This window comes from Rana temporaria, chromosome 6 (genome assembly GCF_905171775.1).
Source record: "Rana temporaria chromosome 6, aRanTem1.1, whole genome shotgun sequence".
In the NCBI taxonomy this organism is placed as follows: domain Eukaryota; kingdom Metazoa; phylum Chordata; class Amphibia; order Anura; family Ranidae; genus Rana; species Rana temporaria.
The window spans coordinates 17888631-17915010 of NC_053494.1; the positions used below are offsets into that span (position 1 = coordinate 17888631).

At 42.7% G+C, this 26380-nt stretch overlaps 1 protein-coding gene across 9 annotated transcripts in view; it reads left to right on the forward strand.

Annotated features, from left to right (window-relative positions):
• Positions 1-26380, forward strand: part of LOC120943194 (myosin phosphatase Rho interacting protein) — a 224446-nt gene that overhangs the window by 181997 nt on the left and 16069 nt on the right. For 5 of the 9 annotated variants that reach the window (XM_040356353.1, XM_040356356.1, XM_040356355.1 and 2 more), the window contains exons 14-21: positions 648-1215; positions 4184-4300; positions 7164-10631; positions 19530-19677; positions 21236-21353; positions 23471-23630; positions 23727-23834; positions 25406-25492. In XM_040356353.1, coding sequence (XP_040212287.1) covers positions 648-1215; positions 4184-4300; positions 7164-10631; positions 19530-19677; positions 21236-21353; positions 23471-23630; positions 23727-23834; positions 25406-25492 — 4774 coding nt within the window. The remainder of the gene's footprint in view (positions 1-647; positions 1216-4183; positions 4301-7163; positions 10632-19529; positions 19678-21235; positions 21354-23470; positions 23631-23726; positions 23835-25405; positions 25493-26380) is intronic. The other 4 variants (XM_040356358.1, XM_040356359.1, XM_040356360.1 and 1 more) reach the window with 1 other exon arrangement.

Sequence of the window (26380 nt, forward strand, 5' to 3'; positions counted from 1 at the left end):
AGGAGAAGCACTTTCCTGGGGGGTTACCTTGTGGGCAATTGGTTCAGGGAGTTAACGCCATTAAGCAAGCCATAGACATTAGATGCCATTCAGACCTGAATACATAGGATGATCATCCAGCAATTATTTTTTCTTTTTATACTTACTGACTTTATAAGGACATCCTAAAGTAATGGCTGCCAACCTCAGTGGAAACAATAGTAATTGACCAACAAAAACTACATTCAAATGCCTGAACATTTAAAAGGGGGGCTTTTTTTAAGGTTGTTTATTGTTGGTGGTATTTCCTCATGTGCTGCCCTCTTTTTGTGGACCTGTCTGAAACCCAATGTTGTGAAGTTATGGACTCAGAAATTTCCCTCTTAGTGGTATTTGTCAACTGTGCATGGGAATCCTTATCTCGGCAGCTGCTAATCTCCTCCAATTCCCAGCATGCCCTCTGTACCAACAGCTGGAACTCGTAGTTCCTTCTAGTAGTTTTCGTACTAAGTTCCTGTAATATAATGTGTATAATTATATTTCTGGAAGTCTTGTCTTCTAAAACTTTCCTGCACTGTCTGGGGGTCTTCTGGGTTACACCTGTTTGTGTGAATGAGGCCAGTTCAGTAGTAACTGTGTACTTACCTGGTTTCTTTATTTTATCATAGTTCTCTGCCAGAGGAGAAGACTAAAGCTCCATCTTCGTTCGTCTCCAGTTCCATACAGAGCGACAAGCAGGACTCTGAACAATCAGATGTCGATGGGGAGCAAAAGAGGAGCCGGGCACGAGAGCGCAGGAGAGAGGGACGCTCCAAAACCTTCGATTGGGCTGAATTCCGCCCCATTCAGCAAGCACTGGCTCAGGAGAGGGCGCAGGCAGCCGAGGCCTTGAAGTCCATATCTTGTTACGACACCACGGACTCAAAGAACGACCTAGGGGAGCTTGAACGAGAGCGGGCTCGGAGAAGGGAAGAACGCAGGAAAAGGTTTGAAAGCTCAGATTCCATTGAGGAACCCTCTGGAGAAGAGTGTTCTCACATGGAGGTGGACAAGAGTCCAACATCTTCAGATGCCATTGATGGCCGGCCAAATGTTCACGTGGAAATCGAGCAGCGTTGGCAGCAGGTGGAAACAACCCCACTGCGAGAAGAGAGGCAGATACCCATCTCTCCCCTGCCACCGAGCCCTTCCAAAAAATACCCGCCTGAAGAGATCTCTGTCCTTTTGGAAAAACAGGTAACCGTCACTGAGATTATGGCGTTAAATGGCTGAAAAGATATATCACAATCTCCTTCTCATAATCCGTTTTTGTAATGCTGAGTTAAAGATTTGTATAGGCATAACCCAAATCTACCCCAAACCTCCTCCTCCCTTGCATGCTGCAGAATTTTTATTTTCCCTTGTTCCTATAGTATTAAAAAAATAAACCGTTATTTATTACGCACTATGACATCATCACAAGGCTTGTAAGGTTACCTGTTGGGACCGTTCCTATTGACATTAGCACACCCCCAAAACTAGATCTGCCAAGAGTGGTTTCCCTAAAAACAATACATGGGCAGGCTCATGGATATAAAGCAGTGGTTCTCAACTCCGGTACTCGGGACCCACTTACAGGCCAGATTTGAAATATTACCTTGAGGAAAACGTTTCAGTTAATTTCAGTTATTTTGAAAACGTGACCTGTTAGTGGGTCCCGAGGACCGGAGTTGAGAACCACTGATATTAAGGCAAGCAGCATTGTTTTGCTAGGAAATAAAACGGTTTATGAATATGGAGAAGGGTTAGGGATCAAATTCGAGTTCTGTAATCCAGCAAGGGAGAATTCAATCAAGGGCTGAAACCTATACCTGGGAACTACAGACCAGTAAGTCTAACATCGATAGTATGTAAATGATTGTAGGGGATAAGGGACTATATATATACTATATATATTATCTGCTGATGAAAACCGTATTAGTAGTAATCGGAATGGGTTTATGAAAGGTCGTTCTTGCCAAACCAATCTATTAACATACTTTGAGGAAGTTTCAATCTAGATAAGGGAAGACCGGTGGATGTGGTGCAGTGTAGCTGGATTTTGCAAAAGTATTTGCTACAGTCCTCCACAGATGCTTAATTCACAAACTCAGGTCTGTAGGCATGGACCATAGGATTTGTACATGGATAGAAAACTGGTTACAGTGTCCAAAGGGTGGTGATAAGTAGCGAATACTCAGGTCTGGAGTGGTAAGCGGAGTACCCCAAGGCTCTGTTCTGGGACCAATTCGGTGGAGTTTTTTCATAAATGAAATAGAGGTTAGTATAAATAGCTCAATCTCAATGTTTGCTGACGATACAAAGCTAAGTAGGGAAATAACTTCACATCAGGATATAGAAATTTTACAGTGAGACCTGAATAAAATAATGGAGTGGGCAACTACATGGCAAATGAGGTTTAATGTTGAAAATGTAAAGTAATGAACTTGGGGGGGGCTAAAAATGCCAATGCAAGTTACTCACTAGGCCTCTGGGGGAATCCAGGATGGATAAAGATCTGTGGGTCCTAGTAGATCACAGTCTCGGTCATGGCATACAATGTCAAGCTACAGCAAGCAAAGTTAGCAGACTATTGGCATGGGATTTTACTCCAGAGATAAAATGATAATCCTGCCACTTTATAAAACTCTGGTTCGGCCATCCCGAGTATTCCATCCAATTCTGGTCACCAATCCTCAGGAGGGAGTTGTGGGAACTGGAGAGAGTCCAGAGAAGGGCAACAAAGTTAATAAAAAGGACTGGAGTTACAAGGAACATCTACGAGCACTAAACTTATTCTCTCTGGAGAAGAAACGCTAGAGACGAAATATGATAGCAATAAACAAATACCACAATAGCGTTTTTGGCATAGGGAATAAACTGTTCAGTCTCAGGGAGTGCAAGAGGACACGGGGCCACTCGACAAAACTGGAGGAGAAGCGTTTTAACCTTAAACTGCGTAGGTTTTTTTTCACTGTTAGCGCAACAAGGATGTGGCATTCACTTCCACTATCTGTGGTGTCAGCAGGAAGTATTGATTGTTTTTAAACTATTGGACGTGTATGTTAACCGAGCACGGTATACAGGGATATGGGAAATGATTATGCACACCTACACAGGTTGAACTGGGTTGACTGGTGTCTTCAACCTTACCAACAAAGAATTTAGAAAGGGCTGACATCAATGCTTTGAGTTTTAGTGCAACACAGGAAGTTTGGAAGTCACTGAATTTCTGGCAGATTAAAGGATATTGTACTTGCAGCATTTTTAAAAGAATTAAAGTTGAGAAATGTGCGTTGTACTGAATTTTTTTTTTTCTTTCAATAATGCTCAGACATGCAGTTTAAAGCGGATCTATGGTCAAAATGTAAAATCATATATTCGTTTCCACATTGTATTTAAATTATTTTCAGCCTACTCCTATTAATCTGAACGATATTGAAGTTTGTAGACTTTGTGGAGATCCACAAAAATTTGAATTCTGTGACACATAATCACTATGCCATGTAAATAGGCACTGCTTATATGAGATTGGCAAAAATAACTATTGTTTGTATTGTTGTTACAATTCTGATGTTCTAAAATTAAAGTGGATGTTGTTACCATAGATCTCTAACAGAAATGGGTTGTTTGTATACTTTTTTATATACCGTATTTATCTGCCTATAGCGCGCACCGGCGTATAGCGCACACCCCTAATCTAGACGTGAAATTCCTGGAATTTTTTTTTTTTTATTATTACTTAGTTTTGGTATCTTGTCCGGTCCGGCGTCCGTCTGCGGCCTTCGTGTCCTCCCCGCTTCTCCCGCGCTGTCTCTGAGCCGATCCCTGCTTCCCGCGCTGTGTTTGAACTCCGCCGCCGACATATACCGAGCGCAGTACACTCGGGCACGCTCAGCTCCTCTTGCATAACCGCGAGGGGAGCGGAGCCTGGCCGAGTGTACTGCGCTCGGTATATGTCGATGATGGCGTTCAAACACAGCGCGGGAAGCGTATATCGCGCACCCACGATTTTAAGGGCAAAAAAGTGCGCGGTATACGCCGATAAATACGGTAGATCTCCCAACTCGGAAAGGGTTATACAAGGCCACACACATCATGGCTAAACCATGAATATAAAATAAGAGCATAAAATAGTTTGTTCATGAATACCTAATAACTGTTACGTTTGTTTTTTCCTATTCAGCTGGAGCAGAGTCGTAAGGAAGTGTCCGATCTCCTGGCGGAAAACCTCCTCTTGCAGCATAGGCTAAAGGAGGCTTTGCAGCAGCACCATGCCGCCCCTGACGGATACATTTTACAGGTACCAGTAACATCTCTGTCCTTATCCATAATCCTGCTCATTGTTAGAGTGTCATTACTCTTAGCAGTGAGCATGCCCAACATAGTGTAAAAATAGTCTTGGCTTAGCACATAAATATAGTAATTTGCATGCTACATAATATCTATACAGCGGCATTCAGTTTGCTTATTTTCCAATTTTCACAAAAAAAAAAATGGATTTTGATAGGATAGAAAATAATGGTTAGTCACGGCGATGGTCTACACCATGGTGTTGTTACTGGGGAACAGTAGCTATAGCAAGTGTATGATCATTGCCAAAAATATTGATACTCCTTTTTTCAAAGAATCACAATTTAACATTCAATAAGTTGTAACAAACACAAATAAATGGCATCCACCATTCTTTATTCCATAGTCCATGCTTCTGCGTTGCATAATTATCGGTGCCTCTAACCTTATATTTCGTAGCACACCTTTTATAAGGCAAGTGCTTTCTGTAGCTGTGAACAAGATTTCTACACTGCTCAACTGCAAATTTGTCCCACTTTTTTGAGCATATGGCTCCAGCTGTCTTAGATTTGATGGGTTTCTGATATACAAGTAGCGTCACAACTGAGAATAAAAGAAGAGAGGCGCCTCTAAGTGTAGCAATATGGTTACATTTAATGAAGGTACAACATTTAGCAACTCACATGGTTGATGATTAAAAGAGGCACATCTAAGTATGCAGGGATCCGGGGGAAAAGCTGTCCACATAGACCAGGGGTGCCCAACCAGTGGCCCGCGGAGCTCTTTGATGTGGCCCGCGACCTCCTGCTCTGGAATAGAATAGAATACCGTTATTAAAGGTAAGTTTATTACTAAAATCACAGTGTATATACGGGCATATCTGTTCTGTAGTGGGTACTGGGCTGCTTTCAACTGATGCGCAGGTGCAGAGTAGTGCACCTGCGGTTTACACTGAGCCATAAACTTCTATTACCTGCGAGTTTGGTGTGCTTTCTGAAAGTGCACCACACCTATAGGATATGATAGAAGTCTATGGCAAAGTGCAGCAAAGCCACAGGTGCGGGTCAACAACCGTGCATCAGTGTGATAGCAGCCTTAGGCCCCTTTCACATGGTCAGTCCGACCCAATCGGACCCTCCATTCACCTCTAAGAGGTGGCAGATGTAAATGGACTTGTGTCCGTTTACAAACGCCTACCTCCAATCCGAAAAAAAGAGTTCAGTGGTCTCTATAGAGTGGGCTGCCATCCTTCCACTCCGCTCATTGTGGCCCGTGACCGTTTACCAAGTCGCTTAAGTGGCCCCCGCGCTTCAAAAGGTTGGGCACCCCTGACATAGACCATCCTCCTCACCACCTGCTCTCACGGCTGTCAGTCTGTGATCGTGAAGACTACCCTGCAGAAGAGCGATCTGAAAGCGCGGCTTGAACAGCTCGTGGAGCGCAGTATAGAAAGGACCACGTCGATGACTGTGAGAAGGACGATCTATGTGGACAGCTTTCCCCCGGATGCCTGTATACTTGGATGTACCCGTTTTAATCATCAATCATGTGAGTTTCTAAATGTTGTACCTTCATTAAATGTAACCACATTGCTACACTTAGAGGCCTCTCTTCTCTTTTACACTTGTGACACTACTTGACATGGCGCTACTTGTATATCGGCTTGTCTTGCAAAATGCTCTCAAACCAAGTTGCTCTCAAACCAATATTCTACAGTATTTGGAAATTTTCCAAAAGCGTCCTAATGGTTTTTACCACTTGTTTGTAGAACTTCAAAATTAAACAGCTGGCCTTATTGATGGTTCTGCAGTTTGTGTTCTTGTACAGCTTAAAGCTAAAGGCAAGCTGAATGCCACTGCCTAATTCTTGGTATGTTTTATGTTATCTCAATTTAAATTTAAGACCTTTAGAAGGAGATTTTGCTTTTCTTTAGGACTTTTTTCTTTTTTCGCAACAAACCTAAACAACAACGAAAACATTGAATCTCTCTTCACTGGGCACTTATAATTTGGGTGAAGGGTCTTCTCACTAACACATCTTGGTGGCTTATGTTGCATGGTGTCATTTTTAGCATGGTGTACATCTAATATTTCACTGAGTGTCACATCTGTGGGCTTTTCCTACCAGCGTTTAAAAAAGGTTTCAGCAGTTCAGGCTAAATTCTTCAGCTTCTGGCTCTGCTCTGGTCCGTCTCTTTCGATTAATTCCTTTATGTCTGCATGCTTGTTGTCACTTTATTGCACGTCCAACACTTTGTATTATTGCACTTCCAAAGCTCTGTATTATGTTTTATTACTTTTGTGTTTTTCTTTTATTCTCCTATTTTGCTGCATTTATTTATATTGTGCTTTATCTTTATTTGCTGTTTGTATGTGATTAACTAATCTTTTTGCATACAGTAGAAATTCTTCTAACAAAAGTTAAAGCAAAACTATTTTATGTTTTCCCCCTCCTTGCATGCTCTCTAGGAGGACCTTCACATCCTTTTAGCCTCATCCCGGTGTTTGATTTTGCCCAAAAAAATTGTTTTGTTTTGGAAAACAATATTGAACATTTAAGTGTCTGCTCTGCTGCCATTTCCCTTTGCACTTTGTCACTGGTTGTTCTTAGATTTTTAGATTGATTTTTCACCCCTTCCTGTAGATTCTCCTGTTTTTTATTTTTTTTACCCTATCCTTTGTTTTGTTTTCCTACAAAACAATCTCCAGATGATTTGAACCAGCCTCCAAATTGTATGCATCGATCTAAGAAATTAGGTAGTAGAAGTAAGAGACAGAAGTTTTATTTTATGGTCCAGCTTGTCCAGAGGTGTGACACTCAGCCTTGTCAGATGAGAGTGTTACTAATGTTAGTGTTTAATCAATTTCTTTAAGAATGAGTTGGCAGATCCCTCTTCAGAAGCTTGGCAGAGGCTCCATAAAGTCAACGAGGACCTTCAGAGCGAATTGGAGGCACAATATAAACGTCAGGAGGCGCTCAGTCATCAGCTACAAAATCTTAAGCATAGCTATGGCGAAGCAAGAGACACCATCAGGCATCATGAGGCTGAAATATTGAGCTTGCAGGCCCGACTCAACAGCGTTTCAGCTGAGCTATCCATTAAAGAGCAAGCTTTGGCTAAACTGAAAGGAGATTTAAAACTGGAGAAGGAGAAGATCGAAGAAATGCAAGAAGAGTGGAAGAACAGTGAGGTTGCGCTTGGTTTCCAGCTTAAAGCCAGCCAGCAAAAGTTGAAAGAAGTTGAATCTTCACTTTTGGAGAAAAGTCAGAAACTACGGGAGCTTGAAATGGAGCAAGCCTTGCAGAAGGACTACCAAAAAGAGTCCCAAAGGCTGCAAGACAAACTTGTGGGTCTGCAGGCTCAGCTGGAAACCAGTGAACAAACTGGTATACTTATTGAAGAGCGGCTTCAGTTGAATTATGAGGAAGTTCTTGATAGTTATGATAAAGAAAAACAGCAGTTGATACTCAGTCTAAAAGAGACAGAAGATCGACTCGAAGAATATGAAAATGTATTGCAGGAGAAGGAACAGCTAATGGAGGTTTTACAGAAAGAGAAGCTGAATGCCAATACAGAGGCCAGCATTTTGGTTCACCACCTTGAAGAACAATTGGCAGAAAGAGAGAATACTATTCACAGGCTTGAAGAACACATTAAAGAGCTAGAGAGGGAACGGGATCAGCTTAAGTCAGCTTGTGAAGAAATGGCACATCAGTCAGTTTTTTCTGATTTTTCAAGCTTAGAAGCCAGGCTTATGCAACAAGAGACAGAATGCAGCCAGCTGAGAAATTTACTGGAGGAATCAAGAACAGAGCTTTTAAAGGTCCAAGAGTGTCTCAGGATAAAGGATGAAGAATTGTACAATGTCTGTGAGGCACAGCGGAAGATCTTAGAAAAGAAAGACCAAGATATTAATGAAGCACTTATTAAAATGGCAGCTTTGGGGAGCAGCTTGGAAGAAACCGAAACAAAACTAAAAGCTAAGGAAGAAACTTTGAAAACCCTGTACAATTTAAATTCTGAGCCTCAAGCAAAAGAAATAGAGAATGTTTACATTCAGTTGGAATCTGCAAAGCGACGTATTGCCGAGCTGGAGCAGAGCCTTCAGGCTGAAGGTGGAGATGTATTTGGTGATTTGGCTAGAAGAGACAGTGTAATGGAAGTTGAACAAGAGGGCCTACAGTCAAAATTATTCCAAGTGGACCAAAATGTGTGTTTTGGAAAAGAACAGGACATTGGAGCCAAAAGACAAAGAATACGATTCTCCAGCATCCAGTGCCAGAAGTACGCTCATGTTGACTCTTCTGAGAAGACTTGGACAAGTAGCACATCCTCTGACACGAGCCAGGAACAGTCTGTTTCTGAAGAAAGCACGCCAGAGGTTTCTTCGCAGTACCAGCCTTTAGTGGCTAGCGATATAGAAAGCTTTATGTCCATCATTCACTCTCTGGAGACCAAACTTTACATAACAGAAGAAAAACTGAAGGATGTTACTCTTCAACTGGCAAATGAGAAAAGTAATCATCAGGAAACTTTACTGGGACTTCACAATCAATGGGCAAAGGCTGAGGCCAGTCTTAAAGAACAACTTAAGTCTAGCATTACTCAGGTTAATGCTATGGCTATGCAGATAGAAGATCTAGAGAGGGAAAAGCATAATGGGCACCACCTCGAAACTGCTAAAAAAGAATGTTTTTGCTGCTTGGAGACATGTCAGAATATGCTTAAAGAACTACATAATGTAGATGCTCTGCAGTTAAACTCTTCAATGCTTTGCAGTCTTCGGACATCTTTGTCAAACACAATTCAGTCTTTAGAACAAAGTTTTACGAGTCGAGCTTCAGAAGCTGGCTGTTCAGATTTTGCCTGTGATAATAGCAATTTCTCCTCGGAAGCGCCTTGTGAAGATCTTGTTCAAAGGGTTTTAGAAAGAATACATTTCCAAGAAAACTTAATGCGTAGAATGGCAGAATCCTTTAAAAATATGTCAGACCCGTCTGTGCATGATTCTGTGCATGATTCTGTGCACAGTGCTGAAATGACTTCCGACATTCTTCTAGTTGAAAAGTTTGCTGAAAAAGTGAGGCTAGAGCGAGAGTTTTGGGATAGGGTAGATGAGCTTGGAAGAGTTATTGTGGGAAATACACAGCAACTGGCTCCTGAGGAGCCCTCATTAAGTTCACATTCAGAATTGTTTCAAACACTGGCAGATAATACAGTACTAAAAGCTGAGCTTAACTTGGCCATTCAAAAGACAAAAGCATATTGTGAGTGCATTAGGGCAAATGAACATGGTCTCCAAGAAGCCAAGGCTGAACTCAGTGTTGTCCCTGAACCATGCAGTTCTAAAAACTCAGACCTAGCTTTTCAAGAATATCTTTCTCGATGTTTAAAGGAAAATGCAGAACAACTGAGGAGAATTTCTTCTGCCCTAATGTCTATGCCACAGGCTGATTTTGAAGTAACAGTAAAAGACCTCATGCAAACTACCCAGCAACTCTCTAGCTGTGTTAAGTCTTGTAACTTGCCACCGATTCTTGTACAGGATGCTGTTGTGCAGGCTCAGTTGTGTTATATTGCCTGTAAAACACGTCTTGAATATGAAAGGGAGGCCACAAGAAGCAGGGAGGCTCTGTGTCAGATTCATTCGGAAGCCTTGGCCAAAATTCATCAACAGTACCAAGAGATACTACAGAAAAAAGAAAGCGAGCTGTCTGATGTCCTGGAAAGAGAAAGGACCGTGTCTGACACTGTAACTGCCCAAGTCATGGACACAGAGAGGTTGATAGTGGAAGCTGAAGCTAAATTCAGAGATACCTTGTCACAGCTTGACGATAATTACAAGAAGGAGATCCAGAACCTTGTGGAACGGTGGGCAGAAAGGGAGAGACTTCTAAAATTAGAGCATGCTGAGATAGCAGCTAAACTACATTCTTCTGAACAGGAGTTGGAAAAAGTAGAGCGGTTTCACAGAGAACAGTTAAGAAATGTAGAGAAGCAGTTTCAAGACCAAATTCAAGAGCTTCAAGTTATCCACCAGAATGAAATCGGAGCTATGGAGGAACAATATACACGTAGTATCCACCAGCTGCAAGATACGCTGGACAGTTATCAGAAGCTAGAGCACCCATATACACAATCGGCTGGAGACTCTACTTTGCTCGGTACTGGAGTTGACGGCGAGCCAAGCCACATAGACTCCATGACAATTCTTCGAGGGCGCGTTATAGAACTGGAAGCCAAACTGAATCTGATGCGGGAAGAGCTTGAGCAGAAACATCCTGAAGAGAACACGTCTTCAATAAAAGCGAAATACCAGGCTGACTTTGAAAATTTGAAGGTCCTGTCCAAGTACAATACTATCTTAATCCTTTTTAAGTCTACTTTCTGTTAAATTTTACATGTAACTTTGTGACTGTCTTTTAAAGCTGATATGTTTTATTTATAAGCAGTACCAAGTATTCAAGTACCACCCCCACATATTTTATTGATAGGATAACTGAATGCTTGAGTACATTTTTAGGCAATATTCATATTATTTTTTTATCCTTTTTTGGACAAAAAGCTTAGTACATGTCCTAATATATAAAAATAGAGGGAACATTTTATTAACGCAATTGTGTTTCAGATCTGTAGTTCGCATGTACCCTTTTGCATACAGATAGGTTATCATTAATCTTGGCTCTATTTTGCAACCAGAGTGACAGTTGTTTTGCTTTGATCATGCAGCCAAATAACGACTGTCCTCTTTTCTTTCTTGTACCACAACTGCTAACACTTATGTTGCAATGAAATTCAGTTTGGAACTTACAATGCCAAGAAGCACTTTTTAAATGTGCAGATACGGTTCTTTTCTTGTGTTTAATAGCTCTCCATAGAATGTTTTCTGCAACTGATTTAGCAAGCACATTGCATACAAATCACAGATCTGTCTCTAAATTGCATGTAAATTAGAATAAGATCTGCAAACAAAGTGAGTTTGCGCAAAGTTTTTTTTTTTTACCCATTATGTTAGACCAAGGGGTACCCAACCAGTGGCCCGCGGGTCGGCAAGCGCAGATCACGGATTGCCAACCCGCCATTCCAGGGCATCAATTTTGTGGGTGGAGCCAGCGCTAGAGAAAGCAAGCAGCTGCAAAGGGAGCAGGAGCCGTATTAGCCAATGCTGCCTCTATTGCGCCGGTGTTCTGTCGAGAAGTGCCCCATATAGAAAAAATGCCCGGCCGGAACTGCGAATGCGCTGAACGAAAAGCCGACATTGTTCCACACGCTCCCGATGCTTGTACAAGTCTGCAAGGGGCGTATTTGTTCTTGATGGGCATGTATAAGGGGCGGATATCAATACGAAGGGGGCATAGTTTTTAATGATGGACAGTGGTGCTAAGATGTGGAATTCCTAAAGAAAGCTATAACAAGCAATTACGCCCCCTTCATGTAGACATCCGCGCCCATCAAGAACAAATCCGTCCCTTGCAGACTTGTACGAGCATCGGGAGTGTGTGGCAGAATTTCGGCTATTGTGCGCAGGCGCTGACTACAGCTGATTGTAAACTCAGCTGTTCGGCAGCTCCGTTCTGCGCTGCGCCTGCGCAGTTCCGGCTGGGCGTTTTTTTTTTCGATGGGGGGCATTTCTCCACAGGACACCGGCTCTTGTCCGAGGTGTAATGATACCGAATGCACTCCATCTGGGACAGGCGCAGCTGCAGTGCATCAGTGTGAACGCAGCCTTCTAGGGGGCTCAGGACAGTAAAGGCTTGTTTACATTTGCAGTTTAGGGGGTGGTAAAAGCCCACTGTAAATTGTGGCCTGCGACCGGTTACCAAATCACTTAAGTATCCCTCGCTCTTCCGTTTGAGCACCCCTGTGTTATTATTATTATTATTATACAGGATTTATATAGCGCCAACAGTTTGCGCAGCGCTTTACAACATCAGGGAAGACAGTACAGTTACAATACAATTCAATACAGGAGGGATCAAAGGGCCCTGCTCGTTAGAGCTTACAATCTAGAAGTGTTAGACATAAGTTGTAGTAGACAAAATATACGATTCCTAGTAAATCAACAAACTGTTGGCTACCTTTTGTATCAGTGACAGGTACACTTGAAGAAAAAGTTAGCAAGCTGTAGTATTCATAGTAGTTCCGTAAATGTATATGTCAAAATATACCGTACACCTTTTTTCCCCAGTAGTAAGGAGTTAAAAACTCCATCCTGTAGGAAAGATGTGCATGGTTTTTAATCTTGCATAATTACGATTTACATCTCAATGAATCATTATCACAACCACTGTACAATTTAAAACAATTCTACTGCCTCCCCATAAAAACAATATATATGTATATTAATTACAGGTACTTGTATAGTCAGTTTACACAGTCAGTGATTTACATGTATATTGTACATTCACATCAGTCCCTGCCCTCATAGAGCATTACATGCAATGGCTGAATTCGCATCGCACAGACATCGCATGTAATTTGCACAGCAATGCGGTGTAAATCACATGCGATGTCTGGCATCACACCAGTGTGAACCGTCCCTGAATTTTTTTTTTTTTTTTTTGTAGGGAGTAGGTAAGTCATTTTACTTTTGCAGCACCGGCCATCTTTTCCCTGACAGTTTCGATCAATTTATCTCCTTGCCATGTCAAATAATCAACTCATCAGTGGCCTTAATGATCTGCATTACTCTTGGGTCAGTTGTAACAATATTTTTTTGTTAAAATTATTGATTTCTGAGAATAATATATTGCATAGTTTTTTAGGAGAGGCGTAGATGTTTTGTTTCTCACGTTCAGTGTATATTTCAGTGGGGAGGGAGAATGTAGACCCTTCCTGTGTTCTAGCTTGAAGTGATGAGAGTATTTATCTCCACTGATTCATACACAATAGAGGGCCCAGCCTCTTGCTCACGTATCAAGAATGACAAAGGCTGCAATCGGTCCAATCACACTCCGGACACATTCTTTTAACCCCGTACCAATGACTGTTGCATCAAGTGAAATGTATAGGGTCCATGTCTTGAAAGTTTGGTAGTCTTGTATGCTCACTGGGTATACACAAGTCTTTTACTGTCACAATTACCCAAAAAGTTCAACATTTTTAACAAGATTTTTCACACTTTTCCTTGCTTGCTTGTTTCAAGCTTTGATCATTGTATTTTACATCTAGATTACAGTGGAAACCTGTATATGGGGGGGTGCAATGCCTTCCCGTTTTTATGAATATCGATGTAAATTCTGTAAGGCTATAGCCATACATGCTGAACAGTGTGGTTGGCTGGCCTGTCAGCTACTGGGGTTGATTTACTAAACTGGAGAGTGCAAAAAGCTGGTGCAGCATGACATCTTAGCCAATCGGCTTCTAACTTCAGCTAGTTCAATTAACCGCATCAACACTGGCCACTTTTACCTCCTTCCTGCCCAGGCCAATTTTCAAATTTCAGCACTGTCACACCTTCAACGACAATTGTGCGGTCATGCACTGTATTCATATGAAATTTTTATAATTTTTGCATGCATTTTTTTTGGGCGGAATTTAATCACAGCTGGGTTTTTTATTTTTTGCTAAACAAACTAAGGGCCCTTTCACATGAGGCGGATCAGTAATGATCCGCCTCTGTGTGTCTGTAAGCTCAGCGGGGATCGCTCCGTATATCCCCACTGAGCCGGCGGCTGACAGGGCGGTCCCCGCACACTGTGCAGGGACCGCCCTGTCTTTTCTCCACTCTCCTCTATGGGGGATCGGATGAACACGGACCGTGTGTCTGTGTTCATCCGATCCGATCTGCAGACGGAAGAAAAAATTGGGTTTTCTTCCATCTGCAAAATCGTATCTTTGCGGAGGCGAGTGATTATGGGTGTCAGTGGATGTTTATCTGCTGACACCCGCAATCACATAGGGACCAATGTATGTCCCTTTTTCATCCGCAAACAGATGGATGAAAAAGCGGACATACGGTCCGCACATGTGAAAGGGGCCTAAAGATTAAAAAAAAAAATCTTCGTTTTTGCAAATAATTATTTTTCTTCAATAATGGGTGCTGATGAGGAGGCACTGCTGTGCACTGATGAGCTGCACTGATGAGCAGTGTAAACCAGTGGTCATCAACACTGTCAGGGCCCACTAACAGGCCAGGTTTTATGTATTACCTGCAGACTAGAATACTGCAATCACTGAGCAGCAAATTATATCACCTGTGATGTATTTGAGTTATCTTGAAAACCTGGCCTGTTAGTGGGGCCCCCGAGGACAGGGTTGATGACCACTGGTGTAAACAATGAACTCACTGCCCTGTCGGACTTTCCTGTTATCAGCTTTCCTTTCCTCACAGAGACATTGTGTGAGGAAAGGAATGCCGATAAACAGCAAGTCTGTTTACATATGGCCAGCTGTGATTGGACACAGCTGATCACATGGTAAAGGGTGCTGGTGTAATTGGCTCTTTACCACGATCTCCGATGAGCTGTGTCCAAAGAGCGTGCTTGATGCATGCCCCAGGGGGTGCGCGGGAGGCAGACACGTGGGAGGATGTCCATAGAGAGCTGTACTGTAGCCATCTTTCAGCTATACCACAGTCGGGAAACAGAAACAAAATAATAAAATATAAATACAACTGGAAGCTGATTGGTTTCTGCGCAGAGCTGTACCAGATTTTGCAAACTCCAGTTTTAGTAAATAAACCCCATTGTGTTTTGACACCCAGCAGCTGTGGCTGCCTGAGGGCACTGCCTGAGGGCCCCATGCCTCTAGGGGGCCCCACCAGGGTTGCCAGGCTCAATAAAACCAGGGACAGTATGTAAAAATGTTTTTTTTTATACATCTGTCCCTGATATGTCCAAAACCGACATGCTTTTGATGTTAAAATCCCGAGATTTTAGCTGCCCGGCCTCTGCACTGCCTCCTGGCGTGGTGGCCATCTGTAAGCCTGGGGGCCCCATAATCTTCTATTGAGTTGAGCCCCATGAGTTGTCAGTCCACCCCTGGTGGTACCCTTCCTGTTTCTGCCTTTTGTCCATGCAATTCTATGCCAACTGACTATAACGGGACTGACCCTGAATGCACAACCCTTTAACTGCCGCATCGGCCTAAAATGTGTTTGTGGACCAAATTAATTTGGTGGTGCGTGACTATTATTTTTTTTTCCTTCAATTTTCTTCCCGCACATTCAGAATTGATGTGCCTATTTTAAATATAAACAATATTTAGAAGCTACCCACTGAAATATTGGACTTTCTACCCTGTGTTTCTCCATTTCTGCCCATCTAATTTGTTTATAAAAAAAAAAAAATCGGAATTGGCTGAACAATTTCTCCCCTTTTTAAAAATATTAATACCGATATTTCTTTAACCCCTTTTAGTGATGGCATACTAGGAGGTATTGGTTGGCCATGCTTTTTTTAATATTTTGGAAGACTAATAGTTAATCTCCATTTTCATGAAACCATTACCAGCTCCACGAGCTGCGTCCCAGAGCCAAGACTTAGTTTATGTTTTCCGTCTCCCCAGACCTCATCAGCTGTTTTTTATCTTTGAAATCTTGGGTTTATTCTGCGGAAAAATAATAGTGACGTCCCTAATGCACTTTACGACCCGGCCGCGGTGACTCACACTGTCTGGGAAGATGTGGGGATGCACTTGCCAGAATGTTCAGTTCCGAGCAAAAAAAAAAAAAGCAGAATCCTACTTGTTTCATCATAAATAAAAGAGATGGTTCTCGCTGGATGGCATAGCTAGAGTCAGGTTTAGGAAAGCAGATGCTCTTGTGGATACCTGAGCTGAGCATGACTAGATAATCCTGGTAAGCATCAGAAGTTTATCACACCGGGCTTGAAACTTGGCAACTATTCAGTCAGAACTTTCTTGATGGGCACGCTATTCTTTGTTTTATAGTATATAAAAAAATATATAATAAATACGGGGGTTTCAGTATTGAAGCTTTCTTTGCGTTCTAGGCTGTAGTTCAATGACAATTCTCATTTGTTTAGTGTTGTGTTTTTTTTATTTATTTTTTATTTCATACTTCTTTTGGAATGGGTCACCTGATAACAAGGCAAGCAAATTTCTTTTTGTGATTGGAAGTTATTGCAAAATCACAAAAGAAAAAAAAAAAAATTCAGTTAATTTCTCCAGTATACGTATATTTCACCATGTGTTATTTCTTTAAAGCGGTATTGTCCACCCCCCAAAAAAAAAGTCAGCAGCTACACATACTGTAGCTGCTGACTTTAAATATAAGGACACTTGCCTGTAATGGAATCCAGCGATGTTGGCACCCCAGCCCATGATTCCATTGGCTGTCGGGTGCTGCCACCGCAGTTGGCGGCTTCACAGCTGGGCCCGCTAGCAGCTGAAAAGCATGGCTAAAACTAGCGGCACTTTACCGCTAACGCCAAGTGTGAAAGTACCTTAACTGACAGAACGGTGATCTGCCTTGTTTACATAGGCAAATTGTCATTCTTCCTGGGTTACGAACAATCGCCAGGTGCCGGCAGACATCGGGGTCTGCGGGACCCGCTGTGTAGAACCACAGCGGGGGCGAGCTGCCAGCGGGACCACACCCACACCCATGCCCAGATACCCGGAGGTGCAGATATAGATGTGATCCTGCCCAGAGGGGCCAGGAGGTGCAGATATGATATAGATGTGATCCTGCCCAGAGTGGCCAGGAGGTGCAGATATAGATGTGATCCTGCCCAGAGGGGCCACCCTATAGCAGTAAAACTGTAATAGGGTGGTCGGCAAGTGGTTAACACCATCATTCACCTGCAGGACCACCTAATATCTATCGCAAACCATTCTTCATGTCCAGCGCGCTCTCTAGCTCAAACTAATCACTTAATAGTCAATGTTATGGACTTGAGAAGAAGAGAAGATGTTTTGTTATCCAGCAGAAGATAACTGTACAGGAATAATTATGGGTACTGCTTGCAATTTCAGTAGAGCAATGTTGGTACTGTTGCTTAAACCGGTTAGGAGCTGCCTGGATTTCTGACAGATCAACAGGTATTTTTCTTTACTTTTTAGAGGGATATACAGGGAAGTGTACATATTGCAGAAATGTGCTTGATTATTTTTTGCCCACACAATTTAGAGTTTTTGTACAAGCCATTCAATGGGAGCTTTTATTTCTCTGTGCCTGCCACCATGTTGGTTAAGAGGTAATGACCGGGTCAGAGCATTTCCTACGGACTTCCACGTCAAGATGATACAGAGATTATAAACTAAGTGTGCAAGGTAATTATCAAAAAATAAATAAAAATCACAAGCAGGAAAAACCCTAGTCTCGTATCTTTTAGTGATGAAAAGGAAAAGGATGAGATAATGTTGGGCTCCGCTGTACTGAACCAGTAAGAATCACCATGGTCCAGTATGTCACCATTACTCATTTTATTCTACAAAGAGTTATTTTCTTCTGCTAATTGGAGGGAAATTCTGTGTAGCTTTAATGTAATCCACTTGCAGATTGAAGTCATTCTCCTGATAACTTAATAGAGTTTATCTTGGCATTTAGAACTTTGAACTTCTTAAAGTGGTTGTGAACCCATCCATATACTAAGTGAAGTGACTGGCCTCAGGCCATACAAAGATTAAAAAAATCCTCCTTCCAAGTTGCACCAGTCTTCTCTACATCCTTTCAGTCCCCAACATGTCAAATCGCAGCCTATTGCCGGTCAACGTCCCTGTCCCAATCAGTGCGATGCAGACTTTGCTGCGCTGCACTGATTTCCAAAAGTAGTTCCTGCACTACTTTTGGCAACTTCAGGGGCGATTTCTATACACATCTGTGCATGTACCCGCACAAATGTCTTTCAAATCTCCCCCAAACTCCCACTGAAATGCGGGTTTAAAATCTGAACTTGCACAATTTCAAACCCGCGTTCAGCGTGGTCAGAAAACAGGGGCGTAGAGCTAAAGTTACACTCTGCAAAGCTTAGAGAGGACAGTTCTGAGAGCTGATTGGAGGGAAGGGAGCAGGAGCAGAGCTAAGGCTGTCAATCAGCATGAGATCCTATCCCTGTCACCTTTTTTCTGTGGGTGTGAGTGAGTGAGTGAGTGAGTGAGTGAGAAACTTGTAAAGCGCAACACATGCGAACTGAATCGCCTCTGGGCGCTGTATACATTTCATGGGTAAAGAACCCCTTGACCTCAGAAGAGATGGGTTTTAATCTTTCTCCTGAAGGCCAAGTGGTCCGACTCCAGTCAGATGGTAGTTGGTAGCGCATTCCACAGCCGAGGTCCTTGGACTGCAAATCTTCGCTCTCCTTTGGACTTGTATCTGGCTTTGGGTATCTCCACAAGGGTGTCAGGAAAACTTGTCAAAAGTGATTCATGCTGATAGCAGAGGAACGAAGCAGCAGACAGAAATTACATTTAGTGCTCCGGATTGAGACTAGTACACACTATAAAGAGATATGCTTTGTTTATATTTCATGTCTGAGGTTTACAACCACTTTAAGTTGTCCGTAGACTAGAAGCCTTTGCAATGTGAAGCCACACACCTCTTTAAATATGAGTGATCATATTAGCTGTTAGTTTTGAAGCTTGTAGAGCAGGGCAGGCACGCTGCAGATTCTTCCTCAACAATCGGACTAGGTTTCTTGACCTGCGTGATCCCTATTCTTTCAAACAAGCCCAGGCTGCTGAGTAAGCATCCCACAGTCATTAGGTCATTACCAAAGAAATGCATAGATACAGCAGAAAGTGCCAATTCCATGGAAAACCAACCATGCTAATTTGCCTATTGGGAGCTTCCCTTAGTTTAAAAAATATGTACTGTAGGGTAGGCCACATTTAGATGACTGAAGAACTTCAGAGAAGCTTTTCTTTGGACCGATGTTAACTAATGTCCTGCACACCTTTTTCTCTTGAGGGTCTTCAGGGTTTAGATCTTCTCTGTACTTCCAAACTCCATCACAATAGTTGGCTTATTGCAGAGGGTGTCACCCTTTTGTCTCATAATTCTGCAGTTGAGGATATCTTACTAATTTTTTCCCTGACAAGAGGTCATTCAGCCCACCCAATGCTGCAATATCATTTTTGGGTAAACAAGGCTTTTCACAAACAATAGTCCGTAAACCTTTATTTTTCCAGATAGGTTTCTTTGTGGCTTCCTCATGAAGTTCTCTTTCTGTCCATCTCTTCTATCTCCTGTTCTATCATTCTTCCTCTGTCTAGGACTGGTAGTTTCTCTCCGCTGCTCTGTAGCATTATTTTATAAAAGGTACTTCATCTGCAGGCCACCTGTGAAAGAGGCTTTGCCGCCATGGAGGAGACCCACCAAAAGAAGATTGAGGACCTCCAGAGACAACACCATCGAGAGCTGGAGAAGCTGCGAGATGAGAAGGACCGTTTGTTGGAAGAAGAGACTGCAGCCACCATCTCGGGTACGTGGATACTGGATGCAGTAACGTTGTAGCTATGGAAGCTTTCTATTATAGTTCTCTTGGTCAGCTAGAGCTCAGACTTGGCAAAGGTAAAATGTAAAGTTCATTGCCTACATCCCCAGTGACAATCATAGGTTTTGCCTTTCACAAAGCAAGTATAAAAAGTGACTCCTGATTTTTAGCCTTAAACGTTGTTGCTCCCCTTAAAGCTGAATTCCAGGAATGCAGCTACTTTGTAAAAACTGCAGGCATACCATGGGTGTCTGCCTCCTCCTAGACTTCTCTCTGTTATTCACATCTGACAGGTTTATTGTGCTCCAGGAGTATAACTTCCGGAGCTCTGAAGCTGCTTACTGTGGTCTTGGTTCCTTCAAGAGCAGTGTTGCTGGAACAGCTATGCCTTCCCCCTCACCTCTTTCTGCCCATTCACAGAAGCCTTTGTATTATGTGAACTCATTCATAATATACAAAGGCTTCTGTGAATGGGCAGCTGACGGGAGGGGTGAGCATCGCTCCTGTGTGTGCTGCTCTCCTCTCACAGCTGGAGTTTCCGGGAGTGCAATAAACCTGTCACATCCTGTGAGGGGAAAAAAAGTATTTGATCTCCTGCTGATTTTGTAAGTTTATAGACTGATAATTTCTTTGTCAATGTTATTTATTTTAACAGCGAGAGACAGAATAACAGCAAAAAAAATCCAGAAAAACACATTTAAAAAAGTTATAAATTTATTTGCATTTTAACGAGTGAAAAAAGTATTTGACTCCTTTGCAAAACCTGACTTAGTACTCGGTGTCAAAACCCTTTGTTGGCAATCGGAGGTCAGACGTTTCTTGTAGTTGACCACCAGGTTTGCACACATCTCATGAGGGATTTTGTCCCACTCATCTTTGCAGATCTTCTCCAAGTCATTAAGGTTTCAAGGCTGACATTTGGTAATGCCACAGCCTAGACTCACTTCCTGTACTGTATCTATGGAGGAGCAGTATTGTTATCCAAGAACAGGACCACAGAGCATACCCTCTTTTGCATAACACATAAGGGATGTGTTCTGTAGTTCACATATTGTATAAAACCTGGTCAAAGATAACACTGCAGATGCAATAGATTTCGGGTAAAATCAATAGTTTTTTTTTTTTTTTTGCACTTCTTGACCAGATATAACAAAACACTTTCAGTGGTATATGTAAAAAGAAAAGGTCAATGTCAGGGTTTACATACTCTCTCATTTTCAATTGTGAGTGCATCTTTAAGAGTACAGGATATGTAATAATTCAGAATATTTTAGTGTTGTGTCCTATTAAATTCAGTCGAAATGGGTGTATCTGGAATTCCAGTCAAAAACTTCGCTCCTGTACGTATCCAAGGTAAATACAACTTTCCCAAGTCCTGTACAAAATACAGTTATCGTTAATCTGCCAATCTGTATACTGATTGTACTGGCTTATCGCCTAATCAGTGGCTTTTATCTAAAACGTATAGTGCTCAGAAGAAAAGTGTTTTGCTTTATTGTACTTTCTTTTCTAATACTTACATTTTTTATTTTATTTTTTTCTACAGCCATTGAAGCAATGAAGAACGCCCACCGCGAGGAGCTTTATAGAGAGCTGGAGAAAAATCAGCGCTCCCAATGCAGTGGCCTCAATGCGGATGTGGATTCTCTGCGGAGGCAGTACCTGTAAGTCTTGTAAAAATAAAGTACCTTGCCTCTAAAACCATTGAGACTCGTTCTTTAGAGATTAGAAGCGGAACTGTAGCCAAGCTGTGGACATTCAGATATTTATATTTTCCTAACACTGTAAATTGGCTTAAAGGGGCTGTAAAGGTTTGTTTTTTATTTTCTAAATAGGTTCCCTTTAAGCTAGTGCATTGTTGGTTCACTTACCTTTTCCTTCCATTTCCCTTCTAAATGTTTTTTTTCTTTGTCTAAATTTCGCACTTCCTGTTCCTCCTCAGTAAGCTGTTCTGGCTGACTAACCCCCATGGATGATGGGGGCAAGCTTACTGAGGAGAAACAGGAAGTGAGAAATTCAGACATTTAGAAGGAAAATTGAAGGAAAAGGTAAGTGAACCAACAATGCACTAGCTTAAAGGAACCCAATTGGAAAGTAAAAAAAAACCTTTACAACCCCTTTAAAACAAGCCCCAACTGACCTCTGCAGCTGCAGACACTGTGGAGCATTTCATCCTCACAGTTCACAAAAGTGCTGAAGTTGTTCAAGGGGGTTCTCGGCACTCTGCTCTCTACCTCTTCCTGTGCACCTGCTTTGTGTTTACATTGCAGCTTAGAAGTCAGTGCCTTCAGCTACAAAGATAGGGCTTGTCCTAAAGCTTTCTTTTCCATATTTTTTTTCTAACTTCCTGACCATACTTAAATTTAATGAGGAAGTCGTAAGATTAGAACCTTGAGCCAACAAGAACCAACATACATTTTTTACCTTAAAACGTTAGTCCCACTGAGCCTAAATGGCAAGTTTGATCTCAACTGATTAATGATTTTTTTAATAGATTATTTTCTCTTCTCTGTTTCGACTTTTCTACTTCAGAAAGTTGGTCCATGTTTTTATTGAGTGTATTGTGGTATTGTTCATACACCGTTTTCATATCCCTTTTCTAGCTAGGTAGCTCTTACCCTGTCCTGTAGTTTTTTTTTTATTTCCATATATAAATTTTGCTATATTTCTTATCCAGATTGATTTTATATGTGGGTATTTATATTGTTGTGTATTTATTGTATATTTTAATCATGATTCTGGGTCCCAGCTTTATATATTACTGGATCAATAGCATTCCCTTTTTAATGTTTTATTTTTTTATCCAAGTGGTATTATGTGTTTATGGTGATCATTTTAGTGTACCTCGTCATTCTACTAATATCCTCTTTTTGCAAGAGGACAGCCACTATCCATCGTCCTTGCTTATATGGCTCCATAGGACTTCAATAAAATGGTCATTGTAGTTGTTTTTTTTTATCACTTCTAATATGGCTGCCACTTGTTATTTATACCCTTACCCTAGTAAAGAAGGCCGCTGGTGTTGGCTTTAACAAAATGGCCACGGTCAATTGGATCCAATACTGTACATAAGGACATGCCTACTACCTGGCCCTCTACTCTGACAAAGTCACGTGACTGAAACGTAACACGTAAAGAAAGCAAGCTTGTAAATAAATGGAAAAGATAGTTTCTGGTGGGACATTGTAAACTTTGAAAGGTTCATTAAAGAAAATATGGTTTTAAAGCTTAAGACCTATTTGAATGTCGTAGCCTGGTCCCAGTTGTGTTTTAAAGCCAAGCTCCTCCCAAAAGGGGGGAAACTCCGCTTGTTCGCACCCTTCCACCCTCCACTGCCACATTTGCCACTGTTTGTGGGGGATTTTGACACATCAGAGGTCCCAGAAGACTGAGACTATTCACAAGGCACATACGCAGTAGGAAGCCGGCTGTGAAGCTGCAGGGCTTCACTTCTGTTTCCCTTACTTCCGATGCTGGCACCTGCACCTTAAGCCAATTGAAGAAGCGGCTTGGGTGAGGACACTGCTGGATCCAGAGGCAGGTAAGTGTAATACTGTAGGTGAGCTACAGAATTTGTAGTTGCTGACTTTTTACATTTTTTGGGGCAGAACCTGGAGCTTCGCTTTAAGGAGGTAACTGCCAGCTCTTGTAAGCTTCACCAGAAAAACGACAAAATGGGATTCCATTTGTACTCCTGTAGATGTTTTTAGAAATACATTTTGTTTTGTGTGCAGTGTAGTTGTCATGTAAAGTTGAATGTTTCCCCCTAATTCTTTGACAGGGAAGAGCTGCAGTCTGTGCAGAGAGAGCTGGAGGTCCTCTCAGAGCAATATTCTCAGAAATGTCTGGAGAACGCCCACCTCGCTCAGGCGCTGGAGGCAGAACGCCAAGCTTTGCGCCAGTGTCAGCGAGAGAACCAAGAGCTGAATGCACACAACCAGGTGTCTTGAATGTTTCAGTCTGGTACAGTTGATCATGTAACGGCCTTTAGGGTTGAAACTCTTTTTTATTTCTGATTTTCTTTCATTACGTTGTAGGAGTTGAATAACCGCCTGGCCAGTGAGATCACACGACTAAGAAACCTGGTAACAGGAGATGGGGAAGTATCGCCCCTAACCCAGGGGAAGGATGTTTATGAACTTGAGGTAAAAGGAATTTTTTTTCCATTTGGTCAGAACTCAAAAGACAGCTATGGACTTCCTCCATAGTAGGTGACACTTTACACAATTGCACACATTTTGTTCAGTCACTCTATGGCCAATTGTTTATGGACATCTGACCACCACGCTTGTTGAACATATTTCAGAAACCATGGGCGTTATTTTGGAGTCCATCCCATGCCTCTGCACCTATAATAGCCTCCATTCTCCTGGGAGGAGGGCTCTGGCAATTTTGTATCCAATTATCCATTATAAGGGTCCTTTCACACAGAGCAAAAGCTCAGCGGGGATCATCCGTCATCCCCGCTGAGCTGTCGGTGGATAGGGCGGTCCCCGCACACAGTGCAGAGACCGCCCTGTCTCTGCTCCGCTCTCCCCTATGGGGGATCGGATGCAGACGGACCGTCTGTCCGTCTGCATCCGATCCGTTCCGCCGAACGGAAGAAAAATAGGGTTTCTTCCGTTCGCAAAAGCGGATCCAGACGGACGCGGATGGTCGCGGATGTTAGCGGATGCTCCATCCGCTAACGGACGCGATCCCATAGGGATTCATTACAAGTCCGTAAACGGACTTGTAATGAACGGTCCGCTAGTGTGAAAGGACCCTAACAAGGAACCCCTGGGCTGCGGACTGGTGCGAGCTAACCAGCACTACCACCCTCCCACCACCAGAGGTTGCCCATTCCCCTTCTAGAACCAATACTCCCTTCACTCTTTGTGATGACCTTACCTACGGAGAAGATAAAGGGGAGGAGGAAGGAGAGCCGGCCTGGAGGTGACAGGCTGCATACACCCACACCCTCTGGAGGTGACAGGTTGTGCCAACACACGCCGCCCCTCCAGGTGAAAAGTTGCATACCCACCTCCTCCCTGAAGGTGGCCAGCGGTGCTCACACAAGGGAGGTGACAGGCTGCACCCCCCTCCGTGAAGGGGTTGACGTTTCTGAGGCCAGTCCCTGGTGCTGGGGAGGTTGAGGCCCACTGCAATAAAACATTTATGAAGTAAGGTATTGATGTTTGATTATAAGACTTGTCTCACAATCGACATTCCAATTCACTCCAAAGTTTTTTTTTTGTAGGGTTGAGGTCAGGGCTCTGTGCCAAATTTCTCCACACCAAGCTGGCCACGCCATGTCTTTATGAGCACAGGGGTACAGTCATGCTGGAACAGAAAATAATCTCCCCAGACTGTTGCTCCAAGTCTAGAAGTGCATTGTCTAAAATGTCTGTGTGCCGTAGTATTAACAGTACCCTTCACTGGAAACACCTGAACTCCATCCTTTGGAGAGTTCTGCACAGAATTCTGACTATATGATGGGTATGAATATCGTATGTCCATGAGCATTTGGCCATGTAATGTATACAGCATCTAGAAATGAAAGATTTTAGTGTAACAAGATGGATCATCCAAGGTTTTACACAAGATTTTTGAATGAATTCATAACTGCATTTTACTATTTTCCTGGAAAAAGTAAAATTTTATTGTAAAAGCCATTTTTGTGGAATGCTGTATGGGAGGCACTGGTGCAATGTGTAATTTTTGCTCCCTCGTGTAGGTCCTTCTACGGGTGAAAGAGTCAGAGATCCAGTACCAAAAACAGGAGATCAGCTCCCTGAAAGATGAGCTACAGACCGCTCTGAGGGTAAGAATTATTATTATTATTTTTCCTATTGTTTTACACTTTTATCACTAAGCAGGTGGCATTGAGGGTGTAAATGCTATTCTGTTTTAACCTCTTTCTGACCATTCACACACTGGCTTGCTTCTGGGTTTGGGGCACATGCCCCCTGCTGACCTGTGCTTTGATTGCACACAGCACAAGTTTAGCAGCAGATTTTGGCTAAAACCTGCTGATTAGCTGTGACCAATCACACACAGAGTTCTGTGAAAAGCGATCTGGCTGTTTCTTAGCAAGTAAAAGCAGTGCACCTTACACTTGTTAGGCACACAGGGGTTGTAACGCTTTGTGTTTTTTCACCTTAATGCATCCTATTCATTAAGGTGAAAAAACACCTTGCAGTCACCAGCCCCCCGTTTTACTTACTTGGGACCCGAATCTCATTGGGCGCGATCCTGCGTTGCTTTCACTGAGCTCTAGTCGGCACTTCATTGGATGATTGATAGCAGCACAGCCATTGGCTCCCGCTGCTGTCAATCAAATCAATGATGTGGCGCACCGGGGGGTGGGGCCGAGTGATGCCACAGCCGCCGATTGTATGGCACGGGTACGCGCCCGCAAGCTAACCCCCTTAGGAGAGGACTTCCCAGATGGGGGTTTGCTCTTGCGAGAAGGAGCCGAGACAGCCACCGAGGGACCCCAGAAGACAAGGATTGGGGCCACTGTGTGCAAAACGAACTGCACAGTGGAGGCAATTATAACATGTTTGTTATTTTAAAAAAAAAATGAACGCTTACAACCCCTTTAACCCATTGATTGCTCCTAGATATTAACCTATTCCCACCCTGTGTCTTAGTGCAGTGCCGGTGTACAGTATTGTCACTGTATTAGTGTCACAAGCGACATCAGTGA